This window comes from Diabrotica virgifera, chromosome 4 (genome assembly GCF_917563875.1).
Source record: "Diabrotica virgifera virgifera chromosome 4, PGI_DIABVI_V3a".
Taxonomy (NCBI): Eukaryota; Metazoa; Arthropoda; class Insecta; order Coleoptera; family Chrysomelidae; genus Diabrotica; species Diabrotica virgifera.
This window is the reverse complement of record NC_065446.1, coordinates 220,999,099-221,022,347: the sequence shown is the minus strand read 5'-3', so window position 1 is coordinate 221,022,347 and position 23,249 is coordinate 220,999,099. Positions and strand designations below refer to the sequence as shown.

Genomic DNA, 23,249 nt, shown 5'->3' with positions numbered 1-23,249 from the left:
GTAAAAAATAAAAGTACATACCTACTTTAATCTTGAGCGAAATTCATATTCTTTGACATACCTCGTATACAACTGAAAAAATTTAATATCTCATGACTGTATTAATTTTAGATTTCAGAACATGCAGAACTTTTTATGAAGAATAATTTTTTTTTCGTAAAATTAGTAATAAATTTTTTCATATGGTTCTAACTTAGAGGGACATATTATACAGAGTGAGCCAAAGAAAAGAATCCACCTCGATATTTGGCAGTATTTATTAAATTTTAAGGAAATGACGAAACATGTCGATTTTTGATCTAAGGAGGACACCTTTTTACGGTACATACATCTGTCATTTGTCAACCCTCTCCTTTCCAGATCTCTCCCCCCCCCCCCGCCAGCCCTTATTTTTAAATAGGGAATAGGGGTCGCGTGCTAGCTCATTTGAAAGTTTATTCAATTCTCTATTTAGTAATAGTAAAATTACAGGGTGTCAAAAAAAATTATTTTGAATTAAATTAATTGACACAAAAAGAAGAATGTATGTCATTTATTTAACTTAAAATACATTCTGCTGCTGACAGCAAACAGAAAAAATATTTATTTGATAAATAAACATTGTGTGTTGCTTAAATTCAATATTCAACCTACCAAGAGGCAGATGGGTGGCAGCTTGAACATTGAAATTAAGCAAAAAGCAATGTTTATTAATCAAAAAACATTTATTTCTGTTTTGTGAAAGCAGTAGAATGTATTTTGAATTAAATAAATTACAGACATTCTTCTTTGTGTCAATTTAAAAAAAAATGTTCTTGGTCACCCTGTATAAATAATTATGTTAATGTTTATATCACTAAATAGAGAATTGAATAGCCTTTCAAATGAGCTAGCACATAACCCTTATTCCGTATTTAAAAATAAGGGGAGGGGGAAATGGAAGGAGGGGGTTGACAAATGACAGATGTATGTACCGTAAAAATGTGTCCTCCTTAGATCAAAAATCGACCTGTTTCGTCATTTCCTTAAAATCTAATAAATACTGTCAAATATCGAGGTGAACTCTTTTCTTTTGCCCACTCTGTATTTAGTTGCTACTTTAGTTTACTGTCTCTATCACTCTTGATCTTTCACGTGTCTCAGAAATTTTGCAGGAAAAGAGATTTACCCTCAGTCAATTAAGTACTTACCGAAAAATTTAAAAAAGTGAATAAAATTAGTAGGTAATGTGAATTCTAAAGTTGCACAGTAACTGAGTATAAAACAATTAAGCTGTTATATTCTATATCTAAAATTAATCTTAAAAAAATATGCTCGAGAGCATTAAATAATGTTATACATTATATTTTTGATTAGTCTCGTCGATTATAACGGTCGAAATTAATTTAGGATTCTCTTACCCAATTCCAGCTCACGTAATGACCTTTTCAATTCAGATGTCAGAGTATTCATTCGATCACATTCTTGGAATGCCACAATTATATAAGGGGTTCTATCCTCTACTTTTGCCATCATGTCCGCTACCGGGAAAGCTTCTGGTAACTTGTCAAGGATTTCCTCGAGCGTACCTCTTACCTATTTAGGAGAAGAATAATAAACTGAGCGTTAAAATACTAGAGGTCCCGTCATTTGGAAAGGCACTAATTTGCATATTGTTGCACTTGTATAGAATAGTCCAAGTAATGAAGCTTAAAATAGGACAAAACCTCGCAATTTTTACAGAATGGATCCATTTGCTTGAAAATTTGAGAATAAGTAGTGGATAGTCTAAGGATCAAAATCTATATCATGCCAAAAGGCGCTATAATAGATTACGTTTCGTAATGAGGTAGTTACTCTGAGAAGAGGGTTGGTTGTTAGGAATACACTATTTGTTCATACTTTATTTATTGAACACTACTAATTATTATCAGTTACAAGTTGGTGGACGAAAGTCTATATTATAACTACCTTGATGGTTGAATAATGAATGCTGAATAATGAATGATCTCTTTCTTTACTTGTTACCTATCTATAATCAATCCCAATTGTTTATTATGATTGTTGACACGATTCGACCTAATGAAATAATTATATCAAAATAGCTGACTAAGGTGATCTTGAAACAAGTGCATTGTATTGGGAAATTTGTGTCACCTAGTTATTTACAACAACAGGCAATGTTTGTTTTAAGATATTTAAAAATTAAATGAATATGAGTTGCTTTTATTTTGGAATGATAATATAAGTCCTGTACATCCCCTACCCTTACAAGAAAAATTTTCTGAGAGATGTACCTTATTTTCTCTGCCTTTCCGACAAAGAAGAAAATTTTTCTAAACAACGTCACCAACTCATTACTGTGTTAAAGATTTATCCAAATATATACAAATATAAAATACAAATATAATGTATACAAATATAAAACTTATTACCCTATAAAAAAAAATTAGTCCTCAAACATCGTCTATTCTTACTTATTCCTTCCTTATATCTCGCGAAATTCTACACTCAGAAATTGTAATGTATATTTTACCTTTTCCCTACTTAAAATAAAATTATAACTTTAATTCTTACATTTGAACTTACTTTTTAATTATACTTCTTTCACTTTTAAAATAATTATTTGATTTTCTGACCTTTTACATACTCTTCAATTAAAAAAAACTTCTCCGTTTTCTTCCTCTTCTTCTTGTCTGGTACTTTACTAATACATATTTTCATTTTCTTTATACTTAGTACTTTCTTCGTCGTGTAATAATAAACAAAAATTTTCTTCTTCATATTTCTTCATGATTTCTTTATCACATACTTTATATTTCATGTATCTTCCTTCCTATATTCGTATTATTTCATAATTCTTCATTTTCTAACCCCTACCTACTTGATGGGTAGTTTTTCGCAACTTTATACCCTTTAATTTGCTTCCGGTCCTTTTGCACGTCCTTAGTCGTGAGAAGGTTTGTTCCAAAAAGACAAAATGGATAGTTGTGCGCTTAAAAATCATCTACGTCTCGCATCCCTAAATTCCTATTTGAACCTACTGCTCCCCCTTAGTTGAGAGTAGGATTACTTCAAAACAAAAATTGGGTATGCTAAAATCTTCTGATCTTCATTTTGTACCTTTTTTCTTGACAAGATTGTGTTTTTGTTTTGTCTAGATTGTCTCATATTAATTATGCTTTTAATATATTAAAAAATCAGTTATCTCATTACTTCATTATCATAAAACATTAAAAATCATATAAATCCTGGCAGGATCGCCATATAATAGAATACGTTTCGTAATGAGGTAGTTACTCTGAGAAGAGGGTTGGTTGTTAGGAATACACTATTTGTTCATACTTTATTTATTGAACACTACTAATTATTATCAGTTACAAGTTGGTGGACGAAAGTCTATATTATAACTACCTTGATGGTTGAATAATGAATGCTGAATAATGAATGATCTCTTTCTTTACTTGTTACGTATCTATAATCAATCCCAATTGTTTATTATGATTGTTGACACGATTCGACCTAATGAAATAATTATATCAAAATAGCTGACTAAGGTGATCTTGAAACAAGTGCATTATATTGGGAAATTTGTGTCACCTAGTTATGTCCTGTACAGCGCTTTTACCATGGGGATAGTTGCCACCCCATCTCGGTTGTGGAACTTTTTATTCTATTTTGACCGCAAGAGTTGGTAAAAACATTCATTATAAGCAAAAACGTTTTATACATTTTTTCGATAAAATTAATAACTTTTGATTTATTCGCTATCGAAAGTGTTAGTTTTATATCGAAAAATCAATGATTTTAATCAGTTTTCTACTAATAACTCAAAAAGTTTTCGTTTCATCAAAACAACTTTACTTAACAAAATGTACCTTTTGGAAAAATAAACAAAACTGTCTTTTTTTATTTTCTTTAAGACCAATAGTAATCGAGCTATACTTTATTATATGTTGGCCCTTCTTCGTCAAATGCTAAATATTGTAGTTTCGAAGTCAAAGGACGGGAAAACTATGCATTTTTCGAGGATAACTTGTTGAAACTAATTTAAAGTGTTTAAAAATATATATCTTCAGAAATAAAGAAAATCTCTAGCTAAAAAAATTAAGTGACATATAATAAAACAAAATGTCAGTCCCTATTTTTTCAGCAAAAAGTGATCGTAAACAACCCCCTAATCAACACCCTAATTAAAATTTGTCATTGACCTGATTTGATTTTCTCGATTTATGTATTGTTAATAGTTTCTAGAAGTTTGATCGGCTTAGAATGATTAGCTTAAAAAAAATGGAATTAAAAGCGAATAACAAGTTTTTGTAGTTTGGTAAAAAATGCCCTTTTCTTCTGAATAGAAAGATTAGCATCAAAGAAACTAAAAAATATTTAAATATGAAATTGTAGCTTATTTAATTCCCAAGAACTTGGCGTGCAAAATATTTTTATGGTAAAAATTGAGTGAGCTATTGACAATTAAAACTTGTAATATTATATAAAATACCACCTTTACCAACCATTTAAATGCCACCTCTTTTTGTGACAGAATTTTAAAAGGATTTAATATTTATAGCCTTATAGGTCTTGTAAAAACCTACAATTCTTTTTTAATGAACTTTCTAAGATAAAAACTATAAAAGCAATTTATTTTTTTGAAAAAAAAACGGAGAAATCCAATTGGAAGCATAATAATGTAAGTTAGCGGTATTTTTAGTCATTGGCCTTATTTATTCTTCTTTATTTATGTATTTTTAATAGATTCTAGAAGTTTGACTGACTTAGAATGATTAGTTTTTAAAAAACTGAAGTTTAAAACGAATAACGAATGTTTGCAGTTTGGTAAAAAATGCTATTTTCTTCAGAATATACAGATTAGCATCAGAGATACGAAAAAATGTATTAATATGAAATTGTAGGAAATTTAATTTCCAAGAACTTGGTTTAATAAAATTTGTTCTACGGCAAAAATTGAGTGAATCGTAAATGAGTATACCGTCGAAAAACATTGATTTTTAGATAATATAAAACTAACACTTTCGATAGCGAAAAAGTCAAAAACTATTAATTTTATTAAAAAAATTTATAAAACATTTTTTGCTTAGAATGAATGTTTTTATTAACTTTTGCGGTCAAAATATAATTAAAAATTTCCACCCCGGAGATGGGGTGGCAACCACCCCCATGGTAAAGGCACCTGTCGGCAACATATTTTATAGATTTTGATCCATGGACTATCCACGACTTATTCTCAAATTTTCAAGCAAATTGATCCATTCTGTAAAAATTGCGAGGTGAAAAGCTTTGTTTCCAGGACTAGAAGTCAAAATTGGAAGTTTTTTCCTAAGCCATGCGTTAGCATTGAGTAATTTCAATACTCAGTATGTAGCAAAATTTCAGTCAGTAACCAATCACCAAGTTAAAGACGGTTTTAAGACGATTTTTGGATGTGCCATAATATGCAAATTAGTGCCTCCCAAATGACGGGACCTCTATCTATTATTTTATCTATTTACTAATAAAACTTCCACCTCCGGTTTTTAAACGTTTTATTCCAATGCAATCATAATTAGGGTTTAGTGGTTTTTATCTATCTCATAATTTCCATTTTTTTCTATTTTTTTTTTTTGATAACTTCGATCGTATTTTACAAATAATATCGATGGTTAAAAACGCCGATATAGTATGTCCAAATGTCTTTTGTTCAGAAAAACGTTTTGAAGTTTTCGCGTTACTTTTTGTTTGATGCTGGTGATATATTGATATATTATAATGTTTGTGTAATAAGATCAGTTATCATTATTAGCGTAATGTAGATAATTTTGAAAATATTATGTGATATTGGCTTAAAAAAATGTATTTTTTGAAAATTTGTATGGACATACAACATAACAGTTCTTACTCTTTAGACATACAATATATCAACCTAGATAATTAAAATAATGAATTTGTTAAAGTTCTCTTTACTTTTTGCTTTATTTGTTAAAAGAAAATAGTAGGTAGAACACAAAAGCAATATATTTTATTCATAATAATCTTCTTCATCTCCAGGGGTCCGCCAAGGAACAAGATCTTTTGATTTTTTTTATGAGGGAAGACTTTCCAAATACGTTGTATAAACTGCTGGTGTGATCTCCTTATTTAGTAAATACAATAAGTCTTCCTTTTTTTCTCAAATATGAAAAGTCTTTTTTGATATTTGGATTTTAGCTTGACATCTCTGTCCATGTAACTTTTGTAACTTGTTTAGTATGTCTTTTTAGTTGCATGACATCAAGCTCTAAAAAATGTTCATTTGTCAATGAATATTTACATTGAATAACAAATGGCCTTGTTTTTTCAAATCGGAACCACTTGACCTGAAGCCATTTTATTGGATCACCTAACGCCTAACGCATTAGTTTTCTTATTTTGCATTATAAGCGAAGCAAGACTTTGCAGGTCATAAAAATCTGAATATTTCAGGTTATGTACTTCGAAGAGTTTTGGTTTGTGCTTGCTATGCTAATCAAAAGTGCCCATTCTTCGGTCGTGAATCTCTTTTTGTGCATGCTCAATTATTGTTGCGTGCATTGAGTGAGCTTCCAAATAAGAATGGCCAGATTCCATAAAATTTCGGTCTATCGTTTTAAGAAGATTTTCAATTTTTGCAACACCGTATAGCATCGCTGCACAAACAAACTGATTGCGGTTTTGTCCACCACATATGTCTGAGAAAATGACTGCATATTCAACGGTTTCTGGAAAACTATACAGATGTTTTATAAGGCATGTGCCTATCTCAGAAGCACCTTTGAAACCCTGGGTTTCATCACACACAGTGCAGTGACCACTTTGATCAAATGAATCATAAATGGTAAAATTAAAAACTGAAAGTTTTCGTTTTAATAAATCTGAGAATCTGCAGCAAATGGTACATAACTGCATTTTTTCGTAAAAAAAATTAATGATGTATTTTAATAATTTTTATAAAATCACTATTTTAAGGTCAATAATCACACAAAACAGTACTTCTAGGCCTGGATCTCGCGGAATAAAAAGAAGTTATTAATAACTTAACGATTCTAATCGGACAAACTTTGATGTACGGGAACATTGGAAAGGGGAAGGTTTAATTGTGGAACAGTTTAAAAATTTGGAACGTCAGATTACGAAAACGTCCCATGTATTTTGTCGGACAGAACATCCAATTGATTTGTTACCCTTTCATTAAACTCTCATGCAAAAATGAGATTGCTATTACTAACCAACATAATTCCTTTCATTTGACATGTTCTTCGTGTTCCAGTCATTAAAATGCCCAGTTGTTGATAAACACCAGTCTGATTTTTGCATGAGAGTTTAATGAAATGGTAACAAATCAATTTTGGAAGTTCTGTCCGAAAAAATACATGGAACGTTTTCGTAGTCTGACGTTCTAAATTTTTGACCTGTTCCGCAATTGAAACTTCCCCTGTTCCACTGTTCCCATACATCAAAGTTTGTCCGACTAGACACCGTTAAGCTGTTAACAAAATTTCAGCTTTCTATTAATCAACTTTTTTTGGTACGCAGGATCCAGGTTTATTCATTATTCGAACATAAACAGAAATGGTTTTAGATTACCAAAACTCGTTACAACTGATTAAGAGACAAACATAGGAAAACTATCGACAAACTATGCACAAACATGATATGTTATAAGTTATTAACGATGCTCCCTCGAATCCTTACACTTTCAGATATTTCCCATAGTGCCTCCTGAAATATTAGTTGTGCACATTAAATAATTGTGGCGACAGCACGCATTCCTGTCTGACTCCTCTTTGTATTTCCACTTGGTTTGTCTCACTATCTTTCACCCGTACGACCGCTGTTTGATTGTAGTATGGATTTTTGACTAAATTAATATTAGTTAATTAAGAATAAATTAAAATTCTTATTAATAGAACTCGTAGATAAATAACGAGCGATCCAAAATTGTTGGGATCAAAGCTATCCGTGCAAAAAATTACGTATGTCTTGTTTTAATCTGAAGGACCGCCGGAGTGTGACGTCACGGCCAACTGCGGCTATATTCAGTGTTGTTAGGATCACCAAACAAAGAATACAAATTGAAAAGATACCCAATCTCAAGACCTTTTAATTCGTATAAATTTAAAATTTTGCTTCGTCTGCCACTATTTATGTTCAATTATAGTGTTTTTAAGTTGACGTACGTTGACTGACAAGTATCTGTCAAAGTTGACGTAAACTGGAAAGAATATCTGAATTAAGAATAGACATGCACTGTATAGCTATCTCTGTCGGTCAGAGGCACCTATGGTGACAATAATTTTGGATCACACGTTATAAATACCTAGGACATGAAATTATGACTGGCACGGATATCAAACCAACGAACTGAAGAGAAGAATCGGTCTTGGGTAGGCAGTATATTGAAAACTGAGAGAGACTTTAAAAGTGCCATATGCCTGAAAAGTAATTGGATCAATGCATTCTCCCAGTGTTGACATACAGAGCTGAAACACTTACCTTAATAGAATCTACTACCAAACTGAGAATCACATCGAAGAATGGAGCAATCCATGTTGGGAATAACTCTGCAAGACTAAATAAAAAACGAAGAGATCAGGAAAAGAACCAAGGTAACAGACGTCGTCGACAGGATAGCCAAACTAAAATGGACATAGGCAGAACACAAAGCAAGGATGACGGATAGGCGATAGATAAAGAGGTTATTGGAACAGATACCAAGGAAAGACAATGCAAGCGTCAGTCGACCACTTACGCGATGGACTGATGATTTAAAAAGGCAAAATAAAAACTGGATGAGAGCGGCGTAAGATCGACGAGGTTGGAAACACGAAAAAGAGGTATATGTTCAGCAGTAAACTTTTGAGGCTTGATGATGATAATGATAAGCAGTTAATTATAAACCAATAATTACCTTTTCTTCTCTCGATATCCCCGCACCGGCCGCAGCACCTGCATCTCTAGGCTGCATTTCAAAAATTGTTCGGAACATATTATCCGAAGTGCTAGCCAAGAATCCGATCTCCGCATTTGGATGTAAACCATACAGATAGGGACTTTCAGGTGGTAATCTAGAGTCTATGTACTTGTGATATCCCACGTAGTCGGTATTGGGAGGGCATTGGAAGCCCTCGGCATACAACAAATCGCCATCAAGAAGTTCTGCCTGCATGTAGTTAAGTAAATAGCTTCTGCAAAGTCTTCTGTCCCAATCATCAGTGATGTGTCCACCATACATTATTTCGCCGAAGAGATATCTTAGATCTTCCCAGGGAACCTAAATTATATAATTTGCATGTTGAGTATTAGGTTTGTTCAATAACATTACCTAAATAGAAATATTATATAATTGTAGTCTAACGAATACTTGCCACCCACAATTTAAGTTGCCACCCAGTTGGTGAAGGTTCAGGAATGGTGGTACTAATATTACTACAATTTGTCAAAACTAGGAATGGCTTTTAAAATCCCACAATCGGCACGCCTACTTGATGCGCAATAAAATTAGCAGAAATTTTAGTAATCTTGATGTTAGAGAATATTCTAACATAACGCTAATTCTCATTTCTACTTATACAGTATGTCCCTGTAAGTTGTATCCATATGGAAAACTATTTTAATATTAATTTTACGAAAAAAAGTTATTCTTTATAAAAAGCTCTGCATGGTCCAAAACCTAAGATTTAACCACCAAATATCAATTTTTTGGATATTATACGAGGTATGTCAAAAAGTTTGAATTTCACTCAAGAGATTTCATTTTTCGTAATATTGGAAATTGCTTTTATGAAAAGTTGTTTGGAATTGAAAATTATATTCTAATATGCAATTACATCCTTCTAATAGAAAATTCTTTTTTTGAAAAATTATGGGTAACTATCACTATTTTTTCAGTTATTTCAATTCTGATAATTCTTTTATTATTAATTTTACGAAAAAAAGTGATTCTTAATAAAAAGTTCTGGATGGTCTAAAACTTAAAATACAACCATCTTTTATCAAATTTTACCAATTTTATACGAGGTATATCAAAAAAGATAAATTTAGATCAAAATAAAGTACCTTTATAGTTCAGAATATTTCAATTAGAAGGATGTAATTAAATACTGAAACATAGTTTTTAATTCTAAATAACTTTTCATAATAACAATTTTCGATATTGGGAAAAATAAACGTATTTTACTCTTGAGCGAAAATCATATTTTTTGACATACCTCGTATAAAATTGATAAAATTTGACATAAGGTGGTTGTATTTTAGATTTTCGACCATGGAGAACTTTTTATTAAGAATCACTTTTTTTCGTAAAATTAATAATAAAAGAATTATCTGAATTAAACTAACTGAAAATAATGTGTCATCCATAATTTTTCAAAAAAAAAATATTTTTCAATTAGAAGGATGTAATTACATACTAGAATACAGTTTTTAATTCCAAACAACTTTTCATAATAGCAATTTTCAATATTGTGAAAAATAAAGCTACTTTACTCTTGAGTGAAATTCAAACTTTTTGACATACCTCGTATAATATTCAAAAAATTTTATATTTGATGGTTAAATCTTAGGTTTTGGACCATGCAGAGCTTTTTATGAAGAATAACTTTTTTTCGTAAAATTAATAATAAAAAAGTTTTCCATATGGATACAACTTACAGGGACATTAATGTATAAGAATCTTAATAAAATTCGTCGCCTCCTTGATTATTTCAAAACAAACACATCTGCCTTATGTAGTTTCCCATTTTAACTATTAATTCCTAGAAAACACTGCGTCTGGCATTGTAATGTGTCTCTGGTCAAGAGATCCTAAGATTATCTGACCGCCAGTATTTGCTAGTTCATTTAGCGTTACCCAGGGTTCACGTGTAATATTCTACTACGGACGCGAACTAGCTCTGCACCACTAGCTCTCAATGATGTAAAGCCAGGTAAAGCCCCAGGTTTTGACAATATTCATCCCGAATTCTTAATTAACTGCGGCAAATGTGTGAGAGAATGGATGGCCCACTGTTTCACGGACATTATGAAGACCGGTATCATACCACAGGAACTCAAACGCTCGAAGGTCATTGCCATATTAAAACCAAGGAAACCAAATGATAACAACCCTAAGAATTACAGACCAATAGCCCTACTATCGGTGACGTTTAAGCTTCTAGAGCGCCTTATCTACAATAGAATTAGCCCAAAGCTGCTTGAATCAATACCGGTTGATCAGGCAGGTTTCCGACCCAAAAGAAGCTGCGCAGATCAGGTTCTTTCACTTACCACATATATTAAGGCAGGGTTCCAGCGAAAACTTAAAACTGCAGCCGCATTCATAGACCTAACAGCGGCCTACGATACAGTCTGGAGAGAAGGCATGATATACAAGCTCCTCCGTACAATCCCCTGTATATCCACCGCTCGAATAATCAAACAGTATGCTAGCCGACCAGACGATTCAAGTGGTCATAAGATCTGATATCAGTACCCCAAGGAAACTGAAAAATGGACTGCCTCAGGGATCTGTCTTGGCTCCTCTTCTCTTTAGCCTATATATCTCTGATATACCAGAAACCAGATCAAGGAAGTTTGGTTACGCCGATGACTGGGTCCTTGCAACAAGGTGTAAGTCATTTGAAGAAACAGAAAAAATCCTCACGGCGGACTTACACATAGTGGGAAAATATTTCCGTAAATGGAGGCTCCAACCAAACGCTACGAAAACAGAGGTTTCCAGTTTCCACCTAAATAACAGGTTTGCAGGAAGAATACTCAATATTCAGTTCGAAAACACCACACTCGCCTACAATAAAACACCAAAGTACCTTGGGTGACTCTTGACAGAACCCTATCATTCAAGGAACATCTGGCAAAAACAGCGGAAAAACTTAAATCCAGAAACAACATCATCCAGAAACTGTGCGGCACAACATGGGGAGCATCGGCTTCCACCTTGCGATCATCTGCCCTGGGTCTAGTCTTCTCAACTGCGGAATACTGCTATTAAGCATGGCTTAACAGCCCACATATACACAAAGTAGATGCCCAATTGAATAAAACAATGAGAATTATTGCTGGAGTTATCAAATCCACCCCTACGCAATGGCTCCCAGTACTGAGCCACATTCCACCACCCAAACTACGACGCACACACGCACTCACTCTAGATAACGAGAACCTGCCAATCCATCAAGATATAGATGCCGCCAACGGTAACTGTCTACGCTCCAGACGACCACCAATAAAAACAGCAAAGATGGCTGTGGAAAATGAGTTCAATTTAACGACAACGTGGACTCGAGAATGGATGGAACAACAAAATAGCAACTTACCCTGCATTACACAAAAACCACCAGGCTTTTACTTACCACGCAACACATGGTCTATGCTGAACCGAATCAGAACCCAACACGGCAGATGTGGTTACATGATGCACAAATGGGGTAAGCGACCATCCCCACTCTGTGACTGTGGACAACCACAAACCATCTATCACATCACAGAACAGTGTCCCACAAGTAGTGTTGCCCAAATGCAAGACCAAGACGAGACTTAGACAGTCTTGGTTTTGGTCTTGCGCCAATACACCTGGTCTTGGTCTTGGTCTTGGTATTGCGCTCTAGGTCTTGGTCTTGGTCTTGGTCTTGCAGCAAGAGTCTTGCAAGTCTCGCAGTTATCCATTAGCCTATTGCTATTTATTATGCGTTACTTTAGACCTTAGAACAACGTAACAGAGTAGGTACATTTTAATCTTGATTTATTAACATAGCCATATTAGTAACGACCAACAAAATTAATAAATATTTAAACAACTGACACCGGGTGGGGTTTGAACCCACGATCTAAGCGATCCGGACCTATGCTATAACTAAATTAGCTATCTACCATGGCCCACGGGAGTCAGTCTGTTTCTAATAAACGTTTGCATTTAATAAGCTTACATGTACTAAAACATCGTTAAAATACAAAAAACCAAATTAATGACATAAACTTGAGACTGTATTTCAAAGAACATTATCTGTCTATTAGAAAGGGATTGATCTACCTACTCTCACCTTACATGAACTGGAATAAAAGGGTTATACAATACAAATTAAATTACAGAACAGTACCTAATAGCTTTGGCATTACTGTTACTTAATCATTATAGTAATTTTTTGACCAAGAATTAATACAAAGTAATACAATACTTTATACTCGTTACTATTCAACACCCTAAGTAGGGTATTGTTACTTTCCCTGGTCCAATACCCTACCGTTACTTCGTTACTTTAAATATTTCGGTATGTTGTTTACAAGGATACATACTTCGGAATTATCTGTTATTAATTCGTCTCGCTACTTTTGAATACCACTAATACTACAATGATTAAAATAATTTAAAAAGCATGAAAATAGAGACTTTATTAAAATGCGAAAGTGTCAATTTTGCGTTTTTAGTCTGCTCAGCGATTAAAAAGAATGATGAGTTTAAATTTCTTTATCACAGCTACCATACGGAAAAGGTAACATAATCTGTTTTGCGATAACAACGCGACATGTGTCGGTGTCATAAACGCCAAGGTATTGCATATCAAAGAAAGAAACTACCCTATTGTTGTTCAATGTTAACTATTGTTCATTATGTTAAAATATAATGATATTATAATAGACTGTTGTTTTAGTTAGTCGAAAATAGCCGCGCTTTTTCGTCTGCTGCGAAAGAATGTACAAAATGTTTTATAACTGTATTTTTAAGATTTCTGTAATTTTTTATTGTAAAAATACAATTTCTATGAAAGAATTGGAAATTTTAATGATATTATTTATATAGTCGGTTCGCTAAGCTCAGACACAACTGGCTAGTGATTTTAGTAGGTATTTATTTTTTTGTTTTTGGCCAATTTTGCTAAAATTGGCAAAAGTACTAACTATTTAGTAATTATTAACTATTTAGTAATTATTTTTTTGCCAGTTTTACCAAGTTGGCAAAATTACTTACTAAATCACTAGCCAGTTGTGTCTGAGTTTAGCGAACCGACTATAGATATTATTTATAGATATTATACCTATAATATTTATAAATAATATCAATAAAATGTTCAATTTCTTTCATATAAATTAGGTTTAAACACTAACAAATAGGTCTTCAAATGTGTCAAGTGTTCTTTAAATGGACATTTTGATTCGCTATGTATGCTTATGGTTTTCTTCGTAATGCGCGTAAGTCCAATTTTCCAAATTTCTGTTACATATTTTTTTGCGTCTCATAGAGTCTCTACTATGCATCTAAGCATATACTCGAACTACTATACTCCCTAAAACGACACTCGGTCCTAACTGCAAGACGCAAGAGTCTCGCAGGGTTAGTCTTGTTCTTGCTCAAATCTTGCACGTTGAGTCTTGGTCTTGGTCTTGCTAAAATTAGGCGGTCTTGGTATTGGTCTTCGTCTTGCGAATATGCAAGAACAAGACCAAGACTGCAAGACCAAGACCGATTTTGGGCAACACTACCCACAAGATCATATCATGGCAGGTCAGAGGATTTCCTGATGGCGACTCCCAGAGTCTATAGACTATGTAAATAAGTTAGATGTACGTTTGTGAAACTATGTATTGTCTTATACAAAATATATGTAAATGTAAATGTGTCAGGTGCCATACGCTAAATAAAATAACTACGTCTGGGTGGCTACACTTTTTGAGTCGGCGATACAAGGAGCCTTGCACTATGAAAACATTTGATTTTAAGATACATCCTGCTTCCCACAAGCTCGGTCTAAATTAAGAACAATTTCTATATCCTTAACTTGACCATGTGTAATTTAAACTGTCTCGCTGTTCGGATTTATGTTTCCTAAAATCAATAAAGGCCTTTGTCCCTTTAGAGCTTCTGTTTATTTCTGAAACGTAAATTAGACACGCATAGGACTTTGATAAATTAGTTCCCCTTCTTTTTGAGAAACCCGAAGGAAAGAAGAATCCTTATGTTTTAGTCGGTTTTCAGTATTTTCAGTCCCACAGTAACTTGTGAGCCACTCTGATGGCTAGACGCTCGCGTTTTTAACTCTACTCAGAATTCTCTCGAATGACTACATTCTAACTTCACGGCTCGCATTTTTTCAATTATAATTACTCGGTTTTTCACGCGAATTACTTCTTACTCTTTATTAATCACATCATCATCATTGTCTCGACAGCCTGGCTCTTGGCCTGTTCCAGGATTCTTCTCCACTCTGATTCGTGCTTTTTTTCTCGTTTTTTATTTTTAAGGTTTTTATATCATTTTCTATTTGTTCTAAATATCTCAGCTTCGGTCTTCCTCTTGTTCTTTTTCCTACTGGCATCTGTTTGAATATTTTATTAATCACATACTCGGTTCTTAAATCGCGGTTTACTTTACTATCAATTCTATGTAAGTTACGATCATTGAATAGTTTACAGGCTTACGTATCTAGGAGCCGATTTTTTAAATTATTACCTTGTTTAAACGCCCCCTTTACGTCAAAGTGACGTTACCAGTGGTGTACCTAGAATAGGTTGATTAAAATTAAGAAATAAAAATAATATAAATATGTAGGTATATTTTACAAAGTTTAACAAAATGGAAAGTACAAAAAGAAGTTTTTTGAATAGAATGGATTATGGTCTTAATAATGAAAACAAGGAAGTCTGGTTTAAAAATACCGGTTTTATTTTATATCTATCCCAAATTATCCAATCTTTGTTTGATTTTTCATATGCTCATATATGGCTCACGTCCAAATCTGCAGAAACTTGTCTTAAAAACCAACCTTCTTCGAGTTTGGCAATTGCTCTTGCTTTTGCGCATCATTCAAATTTATTGTAACCATTTTGGAGGAGTTTGATATCGTTATTTTATTTTTCAACACTCGCGAAATTTTTGAGAAGCATTGACTTTTTGAAATTTTTTTACTTTGACATTTATCAAATCCGTACGACACAACAACATCCGTTGTATGTTTTTTGTTGTAGTAAACCGAATAATAATTATATTATATAGAACTTGTAAATAATAGTGATTGTGTTAAATGAAATAATTATCCCACACGATTTTGAATCATTTCAACACCGATTTACACCTTGCTTTGACTCGACAAAGAATATCAGAGTCTGATTATATCAACCACTATAGAAGGTGGTTCCCCTCTTGTGTGAAGGACAAGAGATATTCACCAGGTCCTTTTTCCATTGGTGAAGCGTCCTGCACACTTGACCTGTAAAATACGTTTGAAAATCATGTACTTAAGTCCCGACGTGTTTCATCTCTTTCTCTCAAAATACTTTCTCTCTTTGCTCTCTGCGCCGATTGGCAAAAATAATTCGAAAATCATTCCTAGTTTTGATGGACTGTACATTGTACATTACCGTAAGCGGACTTACGGTTCGACCTATCATAAGTTGGCAATCTAACTAAAAGAAGCAACACCAATGGCCGGTTTCACCAACAACAAATAAATCAATGAATAATTATTCGTCAAATAAAATTTATTAGTCGATTATATTTTTGCAATTAACTAGTTTTGATGGGAAATAAGCCACAATTTTACTAAAAAAATGATTTTATTGACGTTTTGACGCCCAAATCGGGTGTCGTTTTCAAAATACAAAAAATATTAATGAATTAAACAAAAATGTTGTTGCTTAGTAAAAAAAATCTTCTAATGATTTATTTAATCTGCCTCATTTATATCGGCAATTCAGACATATAGTATACATTTTAAAGTAATATTAGCAATATCATTTTAAAGTCTTTTACTTTAAAATTTATAATATATGTCTGAATTGCCGATATAAATGAGTCAGATTAAGTAAATTATCAGAAGATTTTTTTTTACTAAGCAACAACATTTTTGTTTAATTCATTAATATTTTTTGTATTTTGACAACGACACCCGATTTGGGCGTCGAAACGTTAATAAAATCATTTTTTTATTAAAATCGTGGCTTATTTCCCATCAAAAGTAGTTAATTGCAAAAATGCCACAAGAAAATAGCTTCAGAACAAGATTATATTTTTATTGTGTTTCAACATAATTTTGATAATTTAAAGTTTAACTGACGAATTTTCTTTGTTATGGATATTTAAAGAGAGATTAATATGTCAATTTATTTGAAGAGTAAATATTTATTTCATAAATAGATAAAATAAGTCTAATTTAACATTGGTGAAATGTAGATTTATTGGAAGAAAAATTGATCAAATAAACTACTATTTTTTGTCGTTGTTGAAACCGAACCCAAGACAACTTGTGACAGTCCACTATTTACAATAACATTATAATGTCGTATCAATAGATTAAAAATACTTAGTAGCTCCACAGATAAAATATTACAAATTAAAAATTCGAATATTAATAAAGAAATAAGGTAAAAAGAGTACTGGGGACTCCACCAGGTATATGACAAGTTTTTTAAGTTTTGTGGACCTCAATAACCACAACCTCTATATTTCCTGAAGTAGATTCGGTGGACTTTTTAAATTATTAACAGTCCGTAATAGATTATCAGTGCGTCGGTAAAAATAAATTATTTTTGTAGTAAATGGACAGAATAGGAAAAGAAAAAGACAAAAAGTGTGTTTTGTTTGGCCTGTTATGTTTTACCCAACGCAACGGTAGCATAGACTGTTAAAAGGCCAGTTCCACCAGAATTATTTTGATTTTTGTGGAATTAAAATATTAAAATACAACAAAATATAGAGTAAGAAAATAATATATTATGTGTGTGTGTGAAAAAATGGCTTGGATGCGGGTCCGTTAGCCACAGATTTTTATTTTATTTTTACCTCAATTTATTAGTTTTGTTATATTTCCACCTATCTGACTCAAATGACTATATTTGTTTCTTTCAAGTAGTTTATGAGTAATTTAAATATTTCCATTTTATGACAACTTAGTAGATATTCTATACTAATTGGAAAATGAACTTGTGTTTGTCGTAAATTGTAATACAATTGATTTATATATCTCTCGTTAATTTTGCATTCAAAGAAAATATGGTTCAAATCTCTAATCGAAACATTATCACAAAAACAGACTGATGAATTAACTATTCCTAATTTGTGCAGATGTGCCTCATATTTTCCGTGTCAAGTTTTTAATCTGACGATAGTAGAAATATCTTGCTTTGGCAGGTTATACTTAAATATGTATTCAGGTGGCGGAGGAAGTTCTTGATGTAAAGAAAAATATAAATTTTTTGATATGCTTGAAATATTTTTCCATTGTTTTTTCCATATTTTATTTATTCTATCTTTGACGTCATTTATTGCATCTGTCGATAAGATCTGAGTTAGGATCTCACCATTTTTTATTGCATCTTTGGCCAACTCATCCACTTTCTCATTACCCAGTATACCGGCATGCCCTTTTGCCCATATAAATACTACTTCCACTTTAGACAAATTATTTTTTATATTACATAAAATTTTTGATTTGTATGAATTAAAATCAGTGTTTTGAATTGCATATATTGCAGATCTGGAGTCTGTTATTATCACAGCTTTTTCAATATTATTATCTTTGATCCATTCTAGACCTTTTTCGATGGCTATAATCTCAGCTGTAAAAATACTACTAATACTAGATAATTTATAATTATTATGTTGATGGGTATTTTGCACATACATAGCACATCCTACTCCTGTTTGATTTTTAGAACCATCTGTGTAAATTACTGTATAATCCACAAAGTCGCTCAGTATAGATTTTACTAAAATATTATTTAAATGATTTGATTGTGTATATTTAGGAATTATGATTCTTGGTTTTTTTATCAAAGTTTTATACGGAAATTTATAAATTGGTAATAATTTACTGTTGTGTAAATCTGTATAATTCCTGGTTTCAATGAATGCATCTGTTAGTGGTGGTGAATTTTTTATTCTCCAATATTTGCTAGTTAAGTTTTCCATGTTTAATAAAGCCAGACTTGTTAAAAGGTCTGACTCAGTGTTTCTTAGCTTTATGCAGTATTTTTGAGCTAAAAATTGTCTACGTAAATTTAATGGGATTTCATTACACTCTGCTAGCATAAAGTTTGTTGGAGTGGATACCATTGCACTTAAACATATTCTCAAGCATCTGTATTGTATCCGATCTAATATATTAGATAAATATTGAAAGAAATTTTGGTGGAAATCAACTTGTGTGATTCGAACACCGCTGTCCTGCGCGTAGTACCAAAAATTAATGTTTATTTAAAAAAATTTCTGACGCCGTAGTAGCTAATCGATTTTAATTACGCAAATTGGAAATGAAAGGTACAGTATTTTTCTATATGTAAAAAAAACTACAACTTGCTATCTGCTTTATTTTCAGTCCAGCAACATTTTGAAAAACTGATTTTTTTTTGCGAAAGCTAGATTGCAAAATATATTTTGCAAAATCTATTAAACGGATCTTAATGATATTTAAAGTATTGGTTTATTGTATCACAAAGTTTTTTTGAGTAAAATATGAAGGTCCCAAGTCTAGCATAAATTGTTGAAAAATGTAAAATGCGAATACTTGTTTTTTTATGGTTTTTTCGCAATTATTGCTATTTTGCAACAAGGGTGACAATTGTTAAAATTTTTAACCAATCATATATTGTAGGAAATTTAATTACGCAACTTTTATATCAGTACAGCTTTTCTCGAAAGTGAACACTTTTAAAGTTATAATCAGAAAACGAAGAAAAAAATCAAATTTTTCCTTCATTTTTTGACATTTTGATTATTTAAACAATGTTCCGGACTTTTTGAGTAAGAGGATAATTCAGTTATTATTATATGAGTTAATTCCAAACAATTTCTGCAAAAAAATAAGAGTCACCTCTCAATGTCCATCTCAAAACAGATGCGCCCTGGACTAATATAGGATATTTGAAGAAAATTGTAAGCATTTGAGATGTGACTATATCGGAAAATACTTAAGCTCCCTTGGACTGACCGAGTCATACATGAGGAAGTGATAAAAAGAATAAAAATAACGAGGGGTACTGACCGCCATCAAATCTCGAAAGTTGGTTTAATTTGGACACATTATGCGAAATGAATCCAGATATGCCCTCCTCCTACAAGCCATCCTGCAAGGAAAAATATTTGGAAAGCAAGGTCCAGGAAGAAGAAGAAGATCCTGGTAAGAACTTCAGAAACTGGTTCACAACAACATCTGTGCAACTTTTTTACACTGCTGCAAACAAAGCAAAGATCGCCATGATAATCGCAAACGTTCATCACAAATAGGCAATGAAATTTGAAACCTTTGAAATATACTAAATGCTACAAAACAATATGGAGCAATACTGTATCCATGAGATTACTTATGTTTTCAGTATACTAATAATTAAAGAAAATCTAAGAAAGCTATAAAACATCAGCTTTACAGCTGGAGACGATGTGATTTTGGTTGAGGATGAAGACAACATGCAAAATATAATTAGCCTAAGCAGCAAACAAATTATGTAGCAAGTATCTTACTAATTGAATGACAATTTCCACTAATCCAATGAGGTGCAATCTAACGACTAACGATTACCTAATAGAGCACGAGTTTTACTTACCTGTGAATAGTGACAGAACGTGTAGTAGACATACTGTGTGAAAGTTAAAGAAACAAAAATAATTTAGTCATAACGGATTATCGGATATCAAAATGTAAAAAGAAAGACTACAGAGAGTATAGTGGAAATAAATTAAATCATGCTGGACCAGTAACCATAGACAATAACTATGTTCAGATACTAAATTTACTGGTTTCAAACAACCCATTCTTATTACAGTGCCATTTTAGCTCTTAGGATAAAACTATCTGCTAAGGTATTCTGATAATTTTGTGACTGGTTTTCTTCTTTCTCAATATAGCCAATTCTGCTTGTAGGTATGCTAAGTCGACAAAATCGCTCTCAAATAGATTATGTCGCCAAAAAAAAAAAAGATTGTGAATATAAAGACTCCAGGATAATAGTTAGTGAAACTGTAAGCAGGGCCGGCGATAACGGGCCTGCAAGGGATGCACTGCAGGCGGGCGCCCCTGTTTGGGGAGCGCCAAAATGAGCTTTTTTCTGCTGGTGGAACTTTAGATCTAGTATTATTTCATGTGATTATAATACTGAATAGTTTGTCAGTTGTACTCTGCAGTTAAAGAATCTAGTGTTGCATTCGATTAACATAAAATTATATATGTCCTAAGTACTCAGCACTATTATTAAATTACGGTTTCACATTACTGCAGAAGCATAATCTTGAGGTTTAAAAGTTATTATTTTTATTTAGTTAAATAGAAATGGATTAAAAAAATTATCTGGGGCACAAATCGAAAAAAAAAAACGCCGAAAAAGAAGAAATGACCAACAAAACAATCTTAGTTCTCTTAGCCAATTTCTTAAAAAAGTTAAAGTGAAGTTGTTTCGTCAGATGATGGGTCCAATAAAACTGAACCGAACTTTATTTACCGGTGACATTTGCGGATAGCGGGACACCGACTTAAGTCGGTGCCTCGCTGATCGGAACACACATTTTTTAGACACAAGTCCAAAATCAAGTCATTAATAAAGAGAAAAGCTCTTCTAAGCTTTCTCTTAAAGCTCCCTAAAATCAGGTGGTTTAACCACATCAAGTAAGATTGAGGATGTCCCATTACCCAGGGCAGCCAAGGTAACGTTCAGTACAAAGCCTCCTCATTCGTTATGTAGGTGCTGCGATGGGCAGGGGTGGTGGTATAGCTTGGGGGTCAGATAAGTACCGCTCCAGATTACGCAGTGTGACCGGTTTGATTTTCGGACATGTGGGTCTAACTGTTCCATTACAACACACATAATGTCCCCGAAGCTGGGGTTTTACTACCAATATCTGTGCGTATGTGTGTCTGTGGGGGGAGGAGGGGGGGCATGTGCTAGTCTTGCAGGCGGGCACTTTATACCTTAGCGCCGGCACTGACTGTAAGCCAACAATATAAGATACTTGTACTAGACTTCGAAGTAAAAAAGCGAAATTAACAACGCAAGATATCGAAGAGAGCTACAAAAAAATTAAATGGACATCAAAAGGTAAGAAAGAAAATGGCAACAGTGGTAAATAAATGTATTGGAAAATGAAAATAAGCCCTAATACAACTTGGAGGAAACTGGCCAGTATGATTAAAGATATTTCTATTGAAATACTTAAAAAAAATTAAGAAAAAAGTTGAAACAAAAAGGAACTTATCGTTGTCAAACGAAATTGAAAAAAGAATAAAAGAGAAAAGAAATTTATATAAAAAGTGGCTAAAAAAGCCGAAACAGGTCTTCAAAATCATAGGGTCGCTCATCGCCAAAAGGGAAGCAAAAGTAACAGTAACAAAAGCTAAAGCAGCAGCTAATATACATCTATACGATCAACTTGATACCAAGGAAGGAGAAATAAAGATATATAAACTATATCCAAACATAGAGCAAAGAAAGCATAGAGCATAGAGCAAAGAAAGCATAGAGCATAGAGCAAAGAAACAGTTTTCGTATTGAAAATCTAAACGTGAAAATAAACGTACTTTCCATTGTAATCCTGAATAACTCCCATTACAGTGGATAAATAATAATATAAGCAGATAATAAGTAAAATATTTGCTTGATTGATATATGTTAATAGACATTTTTGAAAAAAATGTGGATTTTTGTAATACCAAACATAAAAATAATAATTACCCTGTTATTATTTTCCAAATAATTGTATAACACACTGACACTAATAGTCAAATCTCCAACATTAAAGGGATAGTTTCTGTTCCATCCCTGAGGACCAAATTTTCTTCTCTCAGCAACGACTGCGTGAAAGTAGCACAGTGAAAATAATATTGCCTTAAACTCTGCTTCTTTGCTGCACATTTCTAAGGTTTCTTGATTGAAGTTGTCCAGAGCTTTGTGTAAATTGGCGAACATTCCAGTGGGTGGTTCGTTGGTAATCTTAATGGAAGATTCTAAAATTCCTTGTGGTATGACACATTCTTGAGGATCAGCTGATGGTTCTGCACTGAGGTATAACCTAAATAAATCATTATTGATGACCTATTAGCACACTTATTGTTAACAAATATATGGTGGTATCAAGGTAACTATATTCCTCGCCTGAGGGACCGCAGCCGTTTGACGGTGAAACTATGTTAACATTCGAAGAATATTCAACATTAATTACTCAAACAGAAGCAACATTAAATTCCAGAACTTTGTATCCTATGTCCTGTAACCCAAACAATTTAAACCCAATTACCTCTTCTCGCCTACTTATGGACATTCACTCATCTCACCACCAGATTTCATCTATGATGAAGCTGTTA

The 23,249-nt window shown here is 32.8% G+C and overlaps 1 protein-coding gene across 1 annotated transcript in view; it reads right to left on the bottom strand.

The window, feature by feature from the left end:
• LOC114326404 (dynein beta chain, ciliary-like) overlaps nt 1–23,249 on the bottom strand; it is a 328,677-nt gene that overhangs the window by 55,358 nt on the left and 250,070 nt on the right. The window contains exons 19-21 of the mRNA XM_028274767.2: nt 22,621–22,957; nt 8,882–9,244; nt 1,380–1,554 (exon numbers count right to left, since the gene is read on the bottom strand). Of these exons, the coding sequence (XP_028130568.2) occupies nt 1,380–1,554; nt 8,882–9,244; nt 22,621–22,957 (875 nt within the window). The remainder of the gene's footprint in view (nt 1–1,379; nt 1,555–8,881; nt 9,245–22,620; nt 22,958–23,249) is intronic.